The sequence below is a fragment of the Grampus griseus genome (assembly GCF_964374135.1).
Source record: "Grampus griseus genome assembly, contig: HAP1_SCAFFOLD_563, whole genome shotgun sequence".
Taxonomy (NCBI): Eukaryota; Metazoa; Chordata; class Mammalia; order Artiodactyla; family Delphinidae; genus Grampus; species Grampus griseus.
In genome coordinates, this window is record NW_028132894.1 from 52472 (window position 1) to 71396 (window position 18925).

The window sequence follows — 18925 nt, forward strand, 5'->3', positions numbered from 1 at the left end:
CGTCACTATCCAAGACACATTGTAGACTAAGTATATAGTATGTACATAGTATGCTGCTCTTCTATAAAATACAGGATATCTGTTACATACAAATACTTACATACAAGATACAACTGTGAATGTAAGCACTTGGGAAATATCTGAAAGAGCCACACAAGAAACTGGGAGAGTGGGACAACTTTCCATGTCCCATATGATTGGAATTCTGAAGGGTACACACACGAACTAATGGACGTGTGCTACCAGCCTCCAGCTAAGGAGGGAAATTGCAGGCATCAGAATCCTCTTTACTAATCAAGTGCGTTAATCCGCCTGCGTGATGATGTCATCTCTATGCGGGGTGACGCATGCGCAGTAAAAAAGTGGTCCGCGAGCTGCGTGGGCTTGTGCCTAGGCGCCTGTGGTTCTTGGCCTTGTGCTGGCACCGGGGGCGCCGGGTTGGCAACTTTGTTACTCCTGGCATTGGGTGGGCGGTATCTTGGGGGTGACGTGAGCCAGTGGCATCATACCCGCGGGCGTTGGGGTCAACATCGCGGCTTTCCCGGACGTTCGTTCGTCAGCATGAGGAAGGGTGGAAAGCACATCCCGGAAAGGTAATATGCCTTGGCCACTGGGCGTTGCTGGTGGAGTTCAGAGCCCCTGGGCCTGAGCTTCGTCTCTTGTGCTGTCGCCTGTCACAGTTGCCCCCGCGCGCTGCCCCGTCCGCGCTGTGCTAGGGGGTATTGGTCGTCTCGCGGCTCAGTTCACAGTAGCTGAAAGGGACAGTGTGTGATGTTCTGATTTCCCCTCATCGTTTTCAAAGGGAGGCTCTGGCCATAGCTCCTCGGGTAAAATGCAGAGGGACTGCTTTTTAAGATGGGACTGTCAGTGTTGGGGACACTCCTTAATTACCAGGATGGAATCCCCTTCAGTTCCTCAAGCTGTGTTGTTTAGGCACAGAAAACGTGCGTAATAGTTACTGGAACTAAGTTTCAATGAAAAAACGCACCGGTAGCGCCGAATTTTCCATCGAAACAGTTGATTTGTGTTGTCTCTAGGAATTATAAAGGCCGTACTGTTGCTTCCTAACCAGTGTCATTTGAGAGATCTACCTCTGTACGTTCAAATGATTAATTTTGAGACTGTGCTCATGTGTATAGTAAACCCTGAAATTCCCTAAGACCTTCCTTTCCTCCATCTCATACCCCATTAAGCCCGCTTCAGTTTACCTCCTGAATTTCTTCCGAATCTGTCACCTCTTCCTCAACATCCTAATACTGAACTTGCCTGTGTGCTGCAATTAGGTCCTAACTAGTGTCCATATATCTTGTTTCCTTCCAATCCATCCTGCACACAAGAAACCATAAAAGTAAGTTGGAACATTGCTCATAAACATCGCTCAAAAACATTCTTTTGAGAATAGAAAACAAACTGTTGGCCTTTAAGACTGCGTGGTCTAGAATCCTCTCTGATTCTCTAACCCCATCTTGTGCCACTATTGCCCTCACTTTCTATGCTTCAGATATACTGAATTAACCTTAGTTCTAACTCATCTTACAGAAGTCAGTTCAGATATTATTTTTCACTGTGATTCCTAGCATCAAGGAATTTTATTATTCAGGTTTTGTATAAGGACTAAAAGTAAATTATGAAGTGGAATAATTGAGTTTAAACTATTTCAGTCAACACGCATGTATTAATGATACCTTAGTAGTCCACACCAGGCTAGGTTCTATCAGGGATACAGAAGTTCTGGCCACCTCTGGTTTTAGATATCCCTTATTTGTTGAGACCGTTGCATTGTTTTGTTGCCTTTTATCTGTTTTCAAGATGGGAAAACAGGAACAAGGGAAGTATAGCTTATTACAAGGTGGGGTTGAATAAGTGGAGCAGCAAAGTGCAAAGCAGAAAGAAGAGGGACCTACTATAGAGGGATATGATTTCCATTTTCAAGGCGCATTCATCCTATGCAGGGAGACAGCCTAACGTAAAATTTGCCTAACAAAAAATATATTAACAGGCGGTAAGACTATCTCCCAGTTGAACAGCGGATGCCTGGGACTCGTTTCATTGCTTTCAAAGTTCCTTTAAAAAAGGTAAGCAAAAGTTAATACCGTATTCTTCCAGAAATCTGAATTCACCATATAGAGCCCTGACTCTCAACCCCATCGTACTCCATTTTCCCTTTATATAGCAAGTTATTTTTACTACCACTTTTGCTATCCAGAAATGGAATTCATAGATAAATACAACCTACTTTTGTACTTAATTTAAAAAAACAACAAAAACAATGGAATACTCTAACTATAAATAAAGAATATCGTAATTTATAAGAAAGTAATATGTATCTCTGTATGTAAATGCTTGGGGATGACTATACTAGAAATAAAGAAATAGTCAGTTACTTGTATCAGGAATGCAATAAACTATGGACTTTGATTGATACTGATGTGTCAGTGTTGGTTCATGAATTCTCACAAATGAAGCACACTGGTATGGCATGTTGATAATGGGGAAGGCTGTGTGGGATGAAGGAGAGAGGGTATAAGTGGGAACTGTGTACTTTTAGCTCAGTTTTTCTGTGAATCTCAAACTGCTCTAAAACTAGTCTACTAATTTAAAAAGAAAAGTGTGTTGCTGGCACTTGAATAACCAAACAGATCAATCGAACAGAGTACATAAATAAGCCAAATACATAAAAGATTATTTAGCAGTGAAAACCATCCTTGATATAGGTAGATATTCAAGAAGTATTTATTTATGTGTCTATTCACAGGCACTCTGCTTGGAGCTGGCAGTACAGCGGTAGGCAAAATTGATGTAGTCCCTGCCTTCTGGGAGTTTACAGTCTGGTTAGGAGACCAACATGAAATAAAGAAACAGAGAAATAAATATATAGAGGTGAGCTTATTTTCTTCCGTCTAATCTCTCTGGAAGAAAGGATCGTAATACCGCTTGTAAACTCCAGAGGAAGAAACTTTACTTTGAATCTCATATGTTAGCATCACAGAGTTTGAATAAATGGATAATATAATAAAGGATTTTAAACGCATGTTCTTTCTTACTTTATTCTTTCTGACAGAGTTTTGAAAAGAATCTTGCTCCAGAAGAATGTATTTCCACCTTGGATTTTTTTTTAACAAACTCCAAGAACACAACGAAGAACTTGGGCTGATTATTGAGTTAACATATACTCGCCGCTATTATAAGCTAGAGGTAAATGGAACCCGTAATTGAAAATGACCTTCTTTCTGATACTGTAATAATTCATAGTAATTCAGTAGTTATCATCTTATGCTAAGGTGAATCCTGACCTTCTTTCATGGGTTCAAAAAGGGAAGCTAGTCGTTTCCTTAAATACACATTTGTAATTGCTGTTTCAAAATGAGATTAAAGATATGAATTGCACTATTGTATTTGGCAGTAGCCTCTAGATATGCTTAAGAAGTGCTATAAGCTTCCATGTTCTATATTTTGAAAATGAAGTAAACTTTTAGTAAGAATAGTAGTAGCCTAAAAGGAAAGAAAGGTATGTCCATTATGTCTTTAGCACTTATTTTAAGCAGTTGCCTGAGCATGTTTAAGCATCGGGGTAAAAGACAATTGTTCTCTAAGTTTTATGCTTTCTTTTCCTAATACCTTCTGATATAATACAGAAACCCATATATTCTCTTGGCCCATGTAGGACATACCAGTGCAAAAGAATTATCCTTCTTCTGACCTGTTCCATAGCTTTGGGAGACAGTAACACCTAATGTTTGTTAATATTTGTATAGCAGTTTGCCATTTATAAGGTTCTTTCATATCCATTGACTTAGTTAATCTTCACAAGAGTCCTTTGCTGTTGAAGTGGAAGTAGTACTGATACCTCCTACTGAATGCTTACTCTTCACTAAACTCAGAGGATAGACAACTACAATTACGAATTTTATGGACGATGAAACTGAGTCTCGGACAAGGAAGAATTGAAATTTCAACTCAGTTATTCCTCTTTTTTATTGTGGTTAAATATACATAAATCATATTTATTTTAACCATTTATAAATATGCAGTTCAGTGGCATTAAATACAGTCACCGTGTTGTGTAACTATCACCACTGTCTATAACCAAAACATTTTCATCATCCTCAACAAAAACTCTGTAACCATCAAACAGTAACAACCCCATTATCCCTCCCACCAGCCCTTAGAAACCTCTATTCTATTTTCTGTCTCTATGAATTTGCCTATTCTAGGTACCTCGTGTAAGTGGAATCTACAATATTTATCCTTCTATGTCTGGCTTATTTCACTAAACCTATTGTTTTCAAGGTTCATCCATGTTATAGCATGTAACAAAATACCATTCCTATTTTGGCTTAATAAATCCCACTGTGTGTATATACCATATTTTGTTATTCATCGGTTGATTGACACTTGGGTTGTTTCCACCTTGTAGCTATTGTGAATCTTGCTGCTATGATCATTGGTGTACAAGTATTTGCTCAAACCCCTGCTTTCAGTTCTTTTAGATGGGCAGTGTAGGTAGTAGCAGAGTTGTTGGATCATACGGTAGCTCTACGTTTAATCTTTGAGAAACTGCCAAACTGTTTTCTACAGTGTCATCTTGATTTTAAACAATTATCACAAATTTTAAACATACACAAAAGTATACAAAATACTGTAAGTGTTCCTTGTATACCCATGAACTCATCCAGCTTTAATATTTACCAACTGATGACTGTCATGTTTTATCTGTACCCCCACCTGTTTCACCCCATTCCATATTATCTTGAAGCAGCTCCGAGACAACATGTAATTACACCTATACATTTTTTAAAATTAATTATTTAGTTTATTTATTTTTTGGCTGTGTTGGATCTTCGTTTCTGTGAGAGGGCTTTCTCTAGTTGCGGCAAGCAGGGGCCAGTCTTCATCGCGGTACGTGGGCCTCTCACTATCGCGGCCTCTCTTGTTGTGGAGCACAGGCTCCAGACGCGCAGGCTCAGTAGTTGTGGCTCAGGGGCCTAGTTGCTCCGCGGCATGTGGGATCTTCCCAGACCAGGTCTCGAACCTGTGTCCCCTGCATTGGCAGGCAGATTCTCAACCACTGCGCCACCAGGGAAGCCCCAGCTATATATTTTTGGTATGTATATTTAAAATCTAGGACTTCTATTCCTTAATATCATTTTTTAATAGTAAATACCCAGTGACTGCTCAAATTTGCAGTTGTCTCCTAAATGTCATAAAAAATTGTTTTTAAGAATTTTGAGTTAGATTCAAATAAGGTCCACACTTTGCCATTGATTGTTAGGTCTCTGAAGTCTTCTTTAATCTCTAGGCTCTCCCTCCATGTCTCTGTCACTTTTTTTTTTTTCCTCCTTGACTTTTATTTTTAAACAAACCAGGTAATTTGTCCCATCTAGATTTTGATGATTATATTCACCTCTCTAAGTGAAGTGGCACATGAATACTGGCCTTGCCTGTCATTGCCAGGATTAACTGAATAGTTCATTAGCTGCCCTGGTGCTCAGGTGTTGAGTACATGGTGATTTACATACCAGGCCCTATTCGTGGGCCTCCTGATGCAGCAGTTCCCTTGGCTCTGCCCCTGTCGTCAGCTGCCCCTAGGATAACTCTGAGCCCTAGCCACCTCTCTGGTAGATTTCCCTATCCCCCCACTATAATCACACCTGAATAAGGCAACTCAAACCTTTCAGAGGTGTGTCCTGAACCTCTTGTTTTCTTAAATACCTATCTGGTGGTTGTGAGACTTAAGGCCAGCCTCCCCAAGAGACCTTTTCTATTTCTCCTAGTAAACCTAGAGTCACCTTCTGTCATCTTCAACTCTACTCAGATTTGGTTCTTTCAACCCTGACCTCTGACCCTGCTTTTCACTTCTGCCATTTCATCCTCACTCCTGCTTCCTTTCATAAATCCATAAATCTCTTTTGGCCTTCCTAGCCCTGGGCCAAGTTCCTTCCTCTTTCCTCAGTTTTTACCCCTTCATTCTCCTATCCAACATTCAGTTCTTCCTTTCTCATGCAGACTTTGACTCCAACTCCATCAAAAACAAAACAAAAAAACACGCCACAGTTAGCAGCATCTCAAAATTCAAAAGGTTTATTACTCATCTATTAATTCTATTACATTTTTTATTCAGTTATATTGTTTTAAAATATACCAATATAAATAAATTTATGCCTATCTTGTCTATATATGGAAGAACAGCTGGTCCCCAAGGTGGCACCAACAATCCTAGCAGCTCTTACTTTAAATATCCGTAGTAGTCAGCAATTTCCATTTCTTTTTCCCTCTCAATGAAAAATTGCAGTTTCCCCAAAGAGGTGTATTTGGCAGCATTCTCACCTTGTTGTTGGGCCCGCCTCTTCATGGCCTCCCGCTCTGGCCTCTGCTCTTTTTCGATGGGCTTTGACATTACTGCCTCAGGAACATTGCGTTCCCTCCATGGAACTGGTTGCTTGCTGAAGTCTTGGAGTAGAAATGGGGTTTGGAGCTTGGCTGGGGACTGGCGCTTAGTCACAGCAGGGGGAACAGGCTCTTGCTGGAGAGAAGTGCAAGATAAAGTTTTGTAGGGTGCAGGCCTAGGAGCAGCAGACTGAGGGACACTAGGCTGGGTACGGTCGGTCCAACCTGGTTACGTTGGGTTGGTCACAGTTGGCTGAGATGGTTTGGCAGGACCTGACAAAGAGACAGGAGCTGGCTGGGAAGAACTGACTGCAGCAGGTTGAGCTGAGTTAGTAGAAGCAGGGTGGGCACGGTCAGCAACAGCAGGCTTATGTGAGGCCAGAGACTGTGGCCTCCGAGGAGCAGGTTGACCTTGGGGCTTGTCCCAGGCAGAAAAAGGCAGAGGTATCAACTTGACCTTCCCAGGAGGCAGCAGCTCATACTGGGGTGGAGACGGACACTCTCTTTCAGCACTGCTGTCTGGTTTCTGGGCTTCGACTTGAGTTTTCTCAGGACCCTTACCCTCACGTGGGGTATTCCGCCATGGCTGGATAGCTGGGGGTGGCTGGGGGTCTTTAGGTTTGCTTGAATTTCCCAAGACCCAACAGGAGGAGAGCCCAGTTCTCTTATCATTCTTCTTCTCCAGTGCATGAAAAACCTTCACAGACTCCAGCATGCGCATGCCTATGGAGGTTCGAGGCTTTTTAAAGCTCTCTTGGATAAGCTCAGTTTGGTGTTGCTTTTGCTTCGTCTGGGGAATTGTTGGCTTCTCTTCTGCCTTGACTTTGTTCCCTGACTGCTTTTTCTCTTCAGCCTTCTTTCTTCCTCTGGTGCTTTTTGTCTTTTCCTGCCCATGGCTCGCTCGTTTTGCTGATCTTTCTGGATGCAGCTTTCTGAGGTTTGCCTTTAGAATCCTTGGCCGTGTTCACAGGAGCCCTGTCACTGACTGCAGCATTGCATAGAACCACTTCTCCCCCTAACAGGCACTCGATTCTTTGGCTGGATTTTGGCCTTGGGAGCACCACTGATAGGCTCAGAGGCTTTATGTTTGTTCTTTCTGGGTTGATCAGAGGGAACATTTATGACACTTGTCTTTTCCTGCACCTGATTCACCTTAATGGCTCTGTTGCCTTTGGCTTTGATCACGTTGGGACCTTTTGATTGATCAAAATCTTTCAAAGAATTAAAGAGCTGGGGAAGGTGAATATCCTCTGCCAATGTAGTAATGTCTGCAAAACCACTGCTAGATTCCATCCCATTTTCAACTGTCCCTCGGTCCTCAAGACCCAGGCTGTTCTTTCCCAGATCAGTATTTTCAGAACCAGGCTTCTCCTCTTGGCTGAGGGGATCAGTGCAGGCCAGGAGCTGGTGAGTATCAGGGATTTCTTGAAAACTTGTTTCTGTGATGGGTTGAGCATACACAGAGTAGTAGTTTCCAGAGGTGGAAGCTGGCGGTTGGATATTTGTGGGCTGAATCTCCCATAGTACCATTACCAATTCTGGTTGCACAGAGGCCCTACTTCCTGTGTATGACACAGAGCCATAGGATTGCAGGCAGGAGCCAAGTTCTCCATACAGTAAAGACCCCAATGTGCCTTGGTTATAGTAATATATTTGCCTTCCTTCCTGGTAGGGAAGTGACAGGCTGTGTCCCTGATTGGGAATTTGAGGTGGTGTTCCCTGAGCAAGTCTGGCAGAAAGTGATGGATATAGAGGGGCCATGTTATTGGGGCCTGCAGTTTTATCATACTGGGCTGCCATAAACATGGAGGAAGCAGCTGTGTGTGGGTCAGTGACTGCCAGAGTAAAGTCTCCGAGTGAAGAAGAATTCTTTTCAGTGCTTCCTGTGATGTCCCAGTCAAGAACACCTGGATAAGAAGCAGCTGAAGTGGAGATCTGGCTCTGGTCAGTGACTCCAGATAACATAGTTGTGCTAGACTGTTGGTGAGGGTAGGCACTACACATGAGTGTCCGGAAGGAGGTACCAGTAGCTGATGCCAAACTGACGGCAGGAGCAGAGACTCTGGAGAAGTTGCAGACACTTCCTGTTAGGGAAGTTGCATTCCTCACCACAGGAAGAAAGTGCTGCAGAGAATTTAGAGTTCCAAGTACAGGTGGATTTTGGAAATTTTCTGTAAGAACAAGAGGGTAATGAAAAAATCAGGGAGATTGATAAATTCTCACTATGTTTGAGGAACAGCATTATCTTAAGATTCTTGCTATCAGGACACCTCTAACGTCAATACTTACTGAGAAACCAAAAATCAGACCGTTATGATGGTTGTAAGGACTGAGCAGTTTTACACTCTTCTGTATTAACTGCCTGTGCTCCCATGTTGGGCACAGATGGGCAGAAGACCCAAGTGGTATGGTTCAGACATTGTTCTCTAGGCTGGAAGCAACCTTCTCCCTGCCCTATCTTTCCCTTCAGCCTGCGCTAGTATTGACTTCTATGCTGTTTCCTAGACTGGAAGCATTTTAGAACTAGGAGGTCCTTAGAGAACTTCTATTTTCACAGTCTCATTTCATGAGGAAGGAAACTGAGGCTCAGAGAGGTCGGGTTGAATTGTTCAAATTCTCTCATTATGTTAGTATCCTTATCAGGTTTCAGAACCTAAGTATCCTGACTTCCTTGGCAGGACGCTACTCTGAGCATGATACTGCCAGAAAGCAGGAGAAATAGAACTTATACTATAGGCAGTTTTTTTGTCCATTAGAAAACAGTACAGCTATTACCATTGTAATCTTCAGTGTCTCACTTTGCTTGTGCAGTTCCCACGCTATTACCTAGAGTTCACATATAGCTCAGTCCACCTGGTAAATTTAAAGAGTCATTTTTACCCTCTTCAAGCCTGGTTTCTCATCCTACCTCAAAATGATTACCTGAAAGTGAATTTCTTAAGAAAGTGAATTTCTTTTCTTAAGAGAAAAGTTATCTGATTACTTCAGATTACTCATCTATAAAGTGGTTATAACACCACCACCAATAATAATAGCAGTAATAATTAATACATGAATAAACTGTTATATTGTATATGATTTATATGGAGGAAGATACAATAAGTTCTAGAAAGACAAAGAAAAATCATGAAAAACATATTACATAATGAAGACGAAATACATAGTTATGAAAACTGGGGTATGTGGCAAGTATCAAAGCATAATGAGTTTACTAACAAATGACATTCTATACCATACATGCAATGTTATGAAAGTGAATTTTGCCCACTGTATTTTAGTGAATACTATTAACCAAAAAACACTATAGAAGGTGATTTTGAATGAATTCCTAGCCAATACATACAGACAGAGAAGATATATCAGTAAAAATGCATAAAAAGCAACAAAATTCAATCAATGTGAAAGTATAGGTAGCCACAATATATGCAGACAAGTATTTCAATGAAAACTGGTACAAAGCAGACAGCAAAATAATAAGTGTAAAAGAATTTCATTATTGTGCTCATTCATATTTTTACCCAGCAAGTAACAGGTATTAAGCCTGGTAGAAATATATGTTTCAAAGAATAGAAATATATAATAAGCAGAAAGGAAGCTTAAAAAGTATCAAGAAGGTTTTTGTGTTTATCCTAGAACTTAGATTATAATCATCTTCAACATCCAAGAAGATGACATCCCAAAACCTAAAAAAACCATCATCACTAGAGTCCAATTAAAAAAGATTTTTCAAATTTAAGAACATCGAAAGGACTCCGCAATATTGTTCTAGATAAATGTGGAATTTTTTTTTTTTTGCCACGCCGCGTGGCCCTGGCAGTGAAAGCACCGAGTCCTAACCACTAGACCCCCAGCGATTTCCCTCATATGGAATTAGAAATGTGGGGCTTGACTTTTTCTTTTTCTTCTTAGGTAGCTAAGATGTAAAAACGAACGATGGCTGTTGATCAATGTGCTCTCTGTGTTAGGAAGGAAAGAACTGTAAAGATGAAAAGCAACCTTGCCTTAGAAGCTACATATCACACAAAGGAAATAGTCCTTCTGATTCAATTTCGAAGATATCATTTAAAATGTTTAATTGGTAAAACGTCTACATAGTTTAAACATTAGAAAGAATAAAACATTGAAAAGCAGACCCCTAGATAACCACTTTGGTTTCTTGTATATAGGAAGCATCATTTCTAGGACATATTTCTAAAATGTTTATATTGAAAACTGTCAAGTGCCAGCTGTATTCAGAGAGGCAATAAAAGAAAAAAAAACTGAGTATGACTTTTCTGGTAAGCTGCCTTTCCTGGTGATACCCTCTTCTGTCCTTACTTTCCTCTTAGTCTGTTAAAATAAGGATTTGCTACAATCAACTTTGTTTTGCCCTGCTCTGAGCAGAATTCACTCTATGCTGTTTCTGCTTTAATTTAAAATCTTTGGTTCCCATCAACATTCCATTGCAAACTACGTTTTTCTGGAGAGCTCCTCAATGCTTTCCCTCTTCATTCTTATATTGTTTCCTATCTCTTGGTTCCTGTTGGCCTGTGCTGATGAAAACAATCCTAAACTTCCTTACGTTTGACTCTGTGCCTCCCTATATAGCCCAGTACTCTCCATCCTCTCTCCCTGTTTTCTCTTTTCAACTAGTCGAAATATTAGTGGAGGGAGACCAGTAGAGATGAAACATCTTGATATATATTGCTAGTTTTCTATGTCACCTGGCTTTTCTGTGTTTCTGTTGAAACACTCTTGAGAAGTCCCTGCTTTCATTTTCTACATGGGTACCCTTTAAGGCTCAATATTAGAGAAGAAAGGGATCAGAGTGATCAACCAATGTAGTATCCTAATGTAACAGATAAGGAAAATATCAGGCTTTGTGAGACAGTCACTGATTTGTCCAAAGTCACACAGATAGTAAAATCAAACCTGAAATTAGGTCTCCAGACTTCTAGTGCAATACGTTCCCTCATTATTCCATGCTATTTTGAATCTACTAGTAAATTTAGGGGCAAAATAAATCTAATGAAAAACTTTTAAAAGTTTCTTTTCTTACCTGACATGGTCAGAGAAGAAGAGAAAACATCAACTGCAGATACAAGGGATGAGGAGGCAACACCAGAGGATGTCTTGAGTGGCTGCAGCTGAACAGCGCATCTGTCCAGTACAAAGGTCACTGGTTAGTACTCACTGGTCACTTATATGATATAGGAGAATGATGTCACAAAGCAGGCAGTTTCAAGGTATGAGATAGCCAATAGGGAGGTCCGATCCCAAACAGGAAGGTGGGGTTGTGTGGACAGAGTGTAGGAGAGCTAAAACAACACCTAAATTTCTGAGCTCTGGGGAGGAAATCCTAGAAGACAGATTTACCTCCCCCAGGCTCTTACATTAGGGAAATCATTGCAACATTTCTTACAGACGTTCATTAATATAATTTACTAACAGTTACCTATATCCTACACAGTATTATATTTTATGTATCATATACTTAGAGCTATATATATCTTATTTAATTAATATCCTTAGGAAGGCAAGAGCCATCTAGTTTGAACTATTACAGTTGCTCTGAAATCATATCTGTCTAATTAGTGAACTTATAGCAGCTTTTAAGGAGCAAAAGTAAGGATTAAGAAGCTCTTTTTGTAACTTGGTTAAAGCGTAGGGTGAAGTTCGTTGAGTGTACCTTGTGGAGAGTGTTGTGGTCCAAGGCTCTTCTCTTTTAATTTCGTCTCCTTGACTCCTACCTTCCTTGGGCTGGGCCAGGCTGGGCCAGGTTGGACTTGCGACTTACATTTCTCTTCTGCTTTTTTTTTTTTTTTTTTCCATTATGGGCATTGTTTCTAGGACAAGCCTTGATCTTACCCTCATGGATGTTACTTCCTGTCAACTTCAAGCAGCAGGAGTCTTCTTTTCAGTGTTTGATGCTTCACAAAATAGACTCTGCCCGTTGGACGCAAATACCAGAGAGCTAGGAGACAGAGCTGGCTGCAAACATTTCCTCTTCCAGCCTTTGGTTACAGTTGTTTTCCCCATAATTTGCTACCTCTAGTTCCTTGGGCCACACAGGTATCCTGCCATCCGGCTCTTTTATATGTGAGAGACATTCTGAATACTGTCCCTTTTTCTTTGCACAGAAGTATATACAGTGTGGCAGTTACTGTAATCTCCTCCTCCCCCTTGCAAACAGCCACTCTAGAATCTTGGACCTCTAGGATTCTCTGTCTTGCATGCTTGGGTGCAAGGCCAAGCAAAATGAAGAGGAGAATAATTAGAGAAGGAAGAGGACATTCGTGGAGAACTGGGAGCAGATAAGGTGAAAGGGCACAGGAGAAAAGTGATTCATGTAGATTTTTTGGTTTCTGTGGGAAACAAGTTGACACACTTTGGCCTCATTTTGTATTACCAGAACAGACAGTCATAGATGTAAGTAGCTCGATAGTGCAGCAACTGCCATGATTTCTGTACACTAAAGGGAACAGTCTTACATATATGTCTCATTTTGTTTTATGTCATATTACCTTATTAATAGCATTCACTGGTATGTTTGTAGAATACAGATTATTTTAAATGCTCTGGTTTTGTCTACATGGTTATCTCCTTGTCATATTTTTAAGGACTGCAACATTGTAAGACATATTGCATGTTTTTCTCTTGACGATTGTTTATCTCGAAGCATCATGAACGAACATGACCTGTTGGATTTTGTGGAGAAACTTTAAAAAGGGTCTGTGAAAAAGGCATTGTGGCGAGTCTCATTATGCACCCAAGCGTAAGGAGCAGATATCTGCCATCAGCCCAGCTTGGCCTGGGTGACCTCTGTTTTAGTTCCCGTGGTTAGTGCTTTGCTCCCTAACCACTCTTGTGACTGTGATAATGTGAGTAAAGGCTGAGTTGCTAATGATTTATGTTTGAGGTAAGCTGGTTTGAGGGAGGAAATCTATGGATCTAGTCATTTTCCTTGGTGGTAAGCTTTCAGGGAGGGGTGCAAAGGTTGATCTTTCTGGCGACTTTTCTAGTACCAGGAAGATATCCCATAGATGGGACCTCCAAAGACACACATTTAATATTTAGGCCTGTTTTTATTATTATGAGATACTAGTTTTTTCACTGATGGGGATGATGCTTATCTGAGAAGAAATTGTGAAAGGTGTTGTAGTATAGAGATGTGGCTTAAGCTTTTAAGTGTTTTTCAAGGTTTTTCCCCTTAGCTTCCTACTTCAGATGGTCTACTTACATGATACTAGTATGTGATGTGAGCCTAACAACTTACTAAATACCTGCAAGCCAGATCAGTGTCTCTTTTCTCTATATTTCCATGGAAATCAAGGGACCCATAGCCACTGCAGGTTAGGGTGGGCGGTGTGAGATTGGGGGGAGTGTGGTAAGCCACATTTTGGGGTCAGTAAAATGTTTACATATTAAAATATTCAGTTCCAACATTCAATTCTATTTAGTTAGGCAAACCATTAGTTAGGCTTTTCCTGGTTCCGAGCCTATGTAACTTAGTTTCCCTCCCTGGTTCCAGCCATTTAACTTTAGCTTGCAGGCTCAGAATCATCTTAACCTCTAAAAGAATCTTACATGTAGGAGGAAGAAACTAAAGAGCTCTATTTCAACACTTAGGAACATGAGGCCCTACCCTGACCGAAACCTTTATTCTTACAGTTAGGGTATTGTCTTGTCCCGTATACCCACTTCCTGCATTTTGAACCCATCAGGTTAACTGAGACATGTCTTGGTGTAAACATCCCCAGTTCGTCTACCCCTGAGGCTGTCCTTAATTCTTCCCATTGTCACATTTTGATTTAATTAAATACTGGAATCCCTCAAACCCTTGCATGGTACCTGAGGCCCTATGGGATACTGGTAGATTTTGTTAGTGTCAAATACTTAGCTGTCTGATTCTCCAAATATCCCTTGTTCCTATATTTTCCATCCCAGCATACTACATACCCATTAAGGTATTATTTCATCTCATGTTGGACCCACTCCCATCCAGAGGCCTACTCTTTGCTAGTTCCCATACTTTCTGGAAACCCCGTTATGGCCAGGTCTGGATTTTTTTGTGTTCCCACCCAAAGCCTGTATCTTTTAGCAAGCTGGAACTATAAGACCAACATAGATTTTCTAGTTTCTGATAGATTTATGTCACAATTTGTACATTGTCATGTCTATAGATATTTGTATCATTTGTACTTTTTGGCCATTACATGCCTATTGGATATTTTTCATAAATTGCAAAAGAATATTTCATGACTTAGCACCAAATTGAATATGCCTAATTGTAAGTTTGTGAACTAGGTTGTGCTAACTTGTATCTTTTCTTTATCCAAGTAGTAATTGACTACTATTGTCCCATTTGTAATTATGTGGAAGTTTTCAGAATTGTAAATAAATGCTTGTGGATTGAAACTTGGTTAGACTATGGACTGTCCCAGATACATTAAAGCTACTGAACTTTTTACTCATTCATTCATTCATTCAATAATTCTGACCTTCCTGACTCAGTTTACCCAGCTCAAATGGTTGTGAAGAAGATTACTAACAGTGTATGTCAGATACTTTCAGAAATTAGAAACTGAAAAGTAAAACTAACAAAAAACATAGGTTATTATAAATAACAATGGAATTTAGTATGCTATTATACCTTCAGACCTACTGTAGGACATGCTGTTCTTTGCTGTTCCACTTGTGGCAGGATTCATAGTTTTTCTAACAGGTACAGATCCCTATGCCTGATACTGTGAGGAAATGTTATACTTGAGCTCCACTCTTATCTCTCTCAGTCATATTTTGGTATTGTCTAAAATGTAAATCCATACTGTCAACCTCCAGCATGATACCAGGCACATAATAGAAACCCAATAAATGTTTCACTGTGAGTGGAGTATAAGTTGATAGAGTATTTTTGAAGGTTGATTAGGCAGATTAGATGGATTGAAAATCTTTCAATATTTTAAGTTTGCATCTCTTTCATTCCAGAATTTTTATGTCTAGAAATTTGTATATAGCTATACACATGTATAAAGAGGTTCACATTGCAGCCTATCTATAACAGAGGACAAAAACAAACAAAACAAACAAACAAAATACCCCCAAACTGATAACAACTAAAAGTCCGTCAATATTGGACTGGCCATGTAAAGTATGTAATGTGACGCAGCTATTAAAGAGAATCGAATGGGTGTACGCAAAAATTGACTGGCAAAATCACTATCCAAGACAGATTGTAGACTATGTATAGTATGCTGCTCTTGTATAAAATACAGGATCTCCATTATGTAGAAATACTTACATACAAGATACAAGTGTGAACATAAGCACTTCGGAAATATCTGAAAGAACCACACAAGATACTGGGAGAGTGGGACAACTTTCCATGTCCCATATGATTGGAGTTCTGAGGGGTGCACACACGAACTAATGGACCTCTGCTACCATCTTCCGGCTAAGGAGGGAATTGCAGGCGTCAGACTCCTCTTTACTAATGAAGTGTCTCGGCGTGAGGACGTCATCTGGACGGGCGGTGACGCATGCGCAGTAGAAGGAGGTCCGCGAGCTGTGTGGGCTTGTGCCTTGGCGCTTGTGGTTCGGGGCCTTGTGCTGGCACCGAGTGCGCCGGGTTGGCGACTTCAGCACTCTTGGCGTTGGGTGGGCGGCATCTTGGGGGTCACGTGAGCCAGTGGCATCATGCCCGTGGGCGCTGGTGTCAGCGTCGTGGCTTTTCCGGAGGTTCGTCGGCCAGGAGGAAGGGCGGAAAGCACATCCCGGAAAGGTAATACGCCTTGGCCACTGGGCGTTGCTGGTGGAGCTCAGAGCCCCTGGGCCTGGGCTTCGTCTCCTGTGCCGTCACCTGTGACTGTTGCCCCCGCGCGCTGCTCCGTCCGCGCTGTGTTAGGGGGTATTGGTCGTCTCGCGGCTCGGTTCACAGTAGCTGAAAGGGACAGTGTGTAATGTTCTGATTTCCCCTCATCGTTTTCAAAGGGAGGCTCTGGCCATAGCTCCTCGGGTAAAATGCAGAGGGACTGCTTTTTAAGATGGGACTGTCAGTGTTGGGGACACTCCTTAATTACCAGGATGGAATCCCCTTCAATTCCTCAAGCTGTGTTGTTTTGGCACAGAAAATGTGAGTAAGAGGACCTGGAACTAAGGTTGAGTGAAAATACGCACGGGTACTGCCGAATTTTCCATCGAAACAGTTGATTTGTGTTGTCTCTAGGAATTATAAAGGGCGTACTGTTGCTTCCTAACCGGTGTCATTTGAGAGATCTACCTCTGTACGTTCAAATGATTAATTTTGAGACTTTGCTCATGTGTGCAGTAAACCCTTTAATTCCCTAAGACCTTCCTTTCTTCCATCTCATACCCCATTAAACCCGCTTCGGTTTATCTCCTGAATTTCTTCCGAATCTGTCACCTTTTCCTCAGCATCCTAATACTGAACTTGCCTGTGTGCTGCAATTAGGTCCTAAGTAGTGTCCATATTTCTTGTTTCCTTCCAATCCATTCTTCACACAAGAAACCTTAAAAGCAAGTTGGAACATTGCTCATAAACATCGCTCAAAAACATTCTTTTGAGAATAGAAAACAAACTGTTGGCCTTTAAGACTCTGCGTGGTCTAGAATCCTCTCTGCTTCTCTAGCCCTATCTTGTGCCACTATTGCCCTCACTTTCTATGCTTCAGATACACTGAATTAACCTTAGTTCTAACTCATCTTACAGAAGTCAGTTCAGATATTATTTTTCACTGTGATTCCTAGCATTAAAGAATTTTATTATCATGTTTTGTGTGAGAACTAAAACTAAACTGTGAAGGGGAAGAATTGAGTTCAAACTATTTCAGTCAACATGTATGTATTAATGATACCATAGTAGTCAACACCGGGCTAGGTTTTATTAGAGATACAGAAGTTCTGGGCATCTCTGGTTTTAGATATCCCTAATTTTTTGAGACCTTTGCATTGTTTTGTTGCCTTTTATCTGTTTTCAAGATGGGAAAACAGGAACGAGGGAAGTATAGCTTATTACAACGTGGGGTTGAATAAGTGGAGCAGCAAAGTGCAAAGCAGAAAGAAGAGGGACCTACTATAGAGGGATATGATTTCCATTTTCAAGGCGCATTCATCCTATGCAAGGAGACAGCCAAACATAAAATTTGCCTAACAAAATATATATAAATAGGTGGAAAGACTATCTCCCAGTTGGACAGCGGATGCCTGGGACTCGTTTCATTGCTTTCAAAGTTCCTTTAAAAAAGGTAAGCAAAAGTTAATACCGTATTCTTCCAGAAATCTGAATTCACCATATAGAGCCCTGACTCTCAACCCCATCGTACTCCATTTTCCCTTTTTATAGCAAATACTTTTTAATACCGCCTTTACTATCCAGAAATGGAATTCATAGATAAATACAACCTACTTTTGTACTTAATTTAAAAAAAACAAAACGAGTGGAATGCCCTAACTATAAGTAAAGAATAATGTAATTAATAAGAGAGTAATATGTATCTCAGTGTGTAAATGTTTGGGGATGACTATACTGGAAATAAAGAAATAGTCAGTTACTTGTACCATGAATGCAATAAACTATGGACTTTGATTGATACTGATGTGTCAGTGTTGGTTCATGAATTCTCACAAATGAAGCACACTGGTATGGCATGTTGATAATGGGGAAGGCTGTGTGGGATGAAGGAGAGAGGGTATAAGTGGGAACTGTGTACATTTTGCTCAGTTTTGTTGTGAATCTCAAACTGCTCTAAAGATAGTCTACTAATTTAAAAAGAAAAGTGTGTTGCTGGCACTTGAATAACCAAACAGATCAATCGAACAGAGTACATAAATAAGCCAAATACATAAAAGATTATTTAGCAGTGAAAACCATCCTTGATATAGGTAGATATTCAAGAAGTATTTATTTATGTGTCTATTCACAGGCACTCTGCTTGGAGCTGGCAGTACAGTGGTAGGCAAAATTGATGTAGTCCCTGCCTTCTGGGAGTTTACAGTCTGGTTAGGAGACCAACATGAAATAAACAGATATAGAAATAACTATATAGAAGTGAGCTTATTTTCTTCCATCTAATCTCTCTGGAAGAAAGGATCGTAATACCGCTTGTAAACTCCAGAGGAAAAAACTTTACTTTGAATCTCATATGTTAGCATCACAGGGTTTGAATAAATGGATAATATAATAAAGGATTTTAAACGCATGTTCTTTCTTATTTTATTCTTTCTGACAGAGTTTTGAAAAGAATCTTGCTCCAGAAGAATGTTTTTTCCCCCTTAACAAACTCCAAGAACACAATGAAGAACTTGGGCTGATTATTGACTTAACATATACTCGCCGCTATTTTAAGCCAGAGGTAAATGGAACCCGTAATTGAAAATGACCTTCTTTCTGATACTGTAAAAATTCATAGTAATTCAGTAGTTATCATCTTATGCTAAGGTGAATCCTGGCCTTCTTTCATGGGTTCAAAAAGGGAAGCTAGTCGTTTCCTTAAATACGCATTTGTAATTGCTGTTTCAAAGTTAGATTAAAGATATGAAT

General features: G+C 40.5%; 1 protein-coding gene and 1 pseudogene across 2 annotated transcripts in view; one reads left to right on the forward strand and one right to left on the reverse strand.

Annotated features, from left to right (window-relative positions):
* Nucleotides 1-394: 394 nt before the first annotated feature.
* Nucleotides 395-18925, forward strand: part of LOC309817828 (RNA/RNP complex-1-interacting phosphatase-like) — a gene marked incomplete at both ends in the record, with an annotated part of 31219 nt that continues 12688 nt past the window's right edge. Inside the window, 3 exons of the mRNA XM_082682113.1 lie at nt 395-593; nt 17555-17630; nt 18615-18737. Coding sequence (XP_082538239.1) covers nt 395-593; nt 17555-17630; nt 18615-18737 — 398 coding nt within the window. The remainder of the gene's footprint in view (nt 594-17554; nt 17631-18614; nt 18738-18925) is intronic.
* On the reverse strand, nt 6227-11773 carry LOC309817830 (uncharacterized protein C2orf78-like; annotated as a pseudogene). Its single transcript has 3 exons — nt 11760-11773; nt 11426-11526; nt 6227-8558 (listed from the first exon to the last, which is right to left on the reverse strand). The product of its transcript is annotated as an uncharacterized protein C2orf78-like (transcript).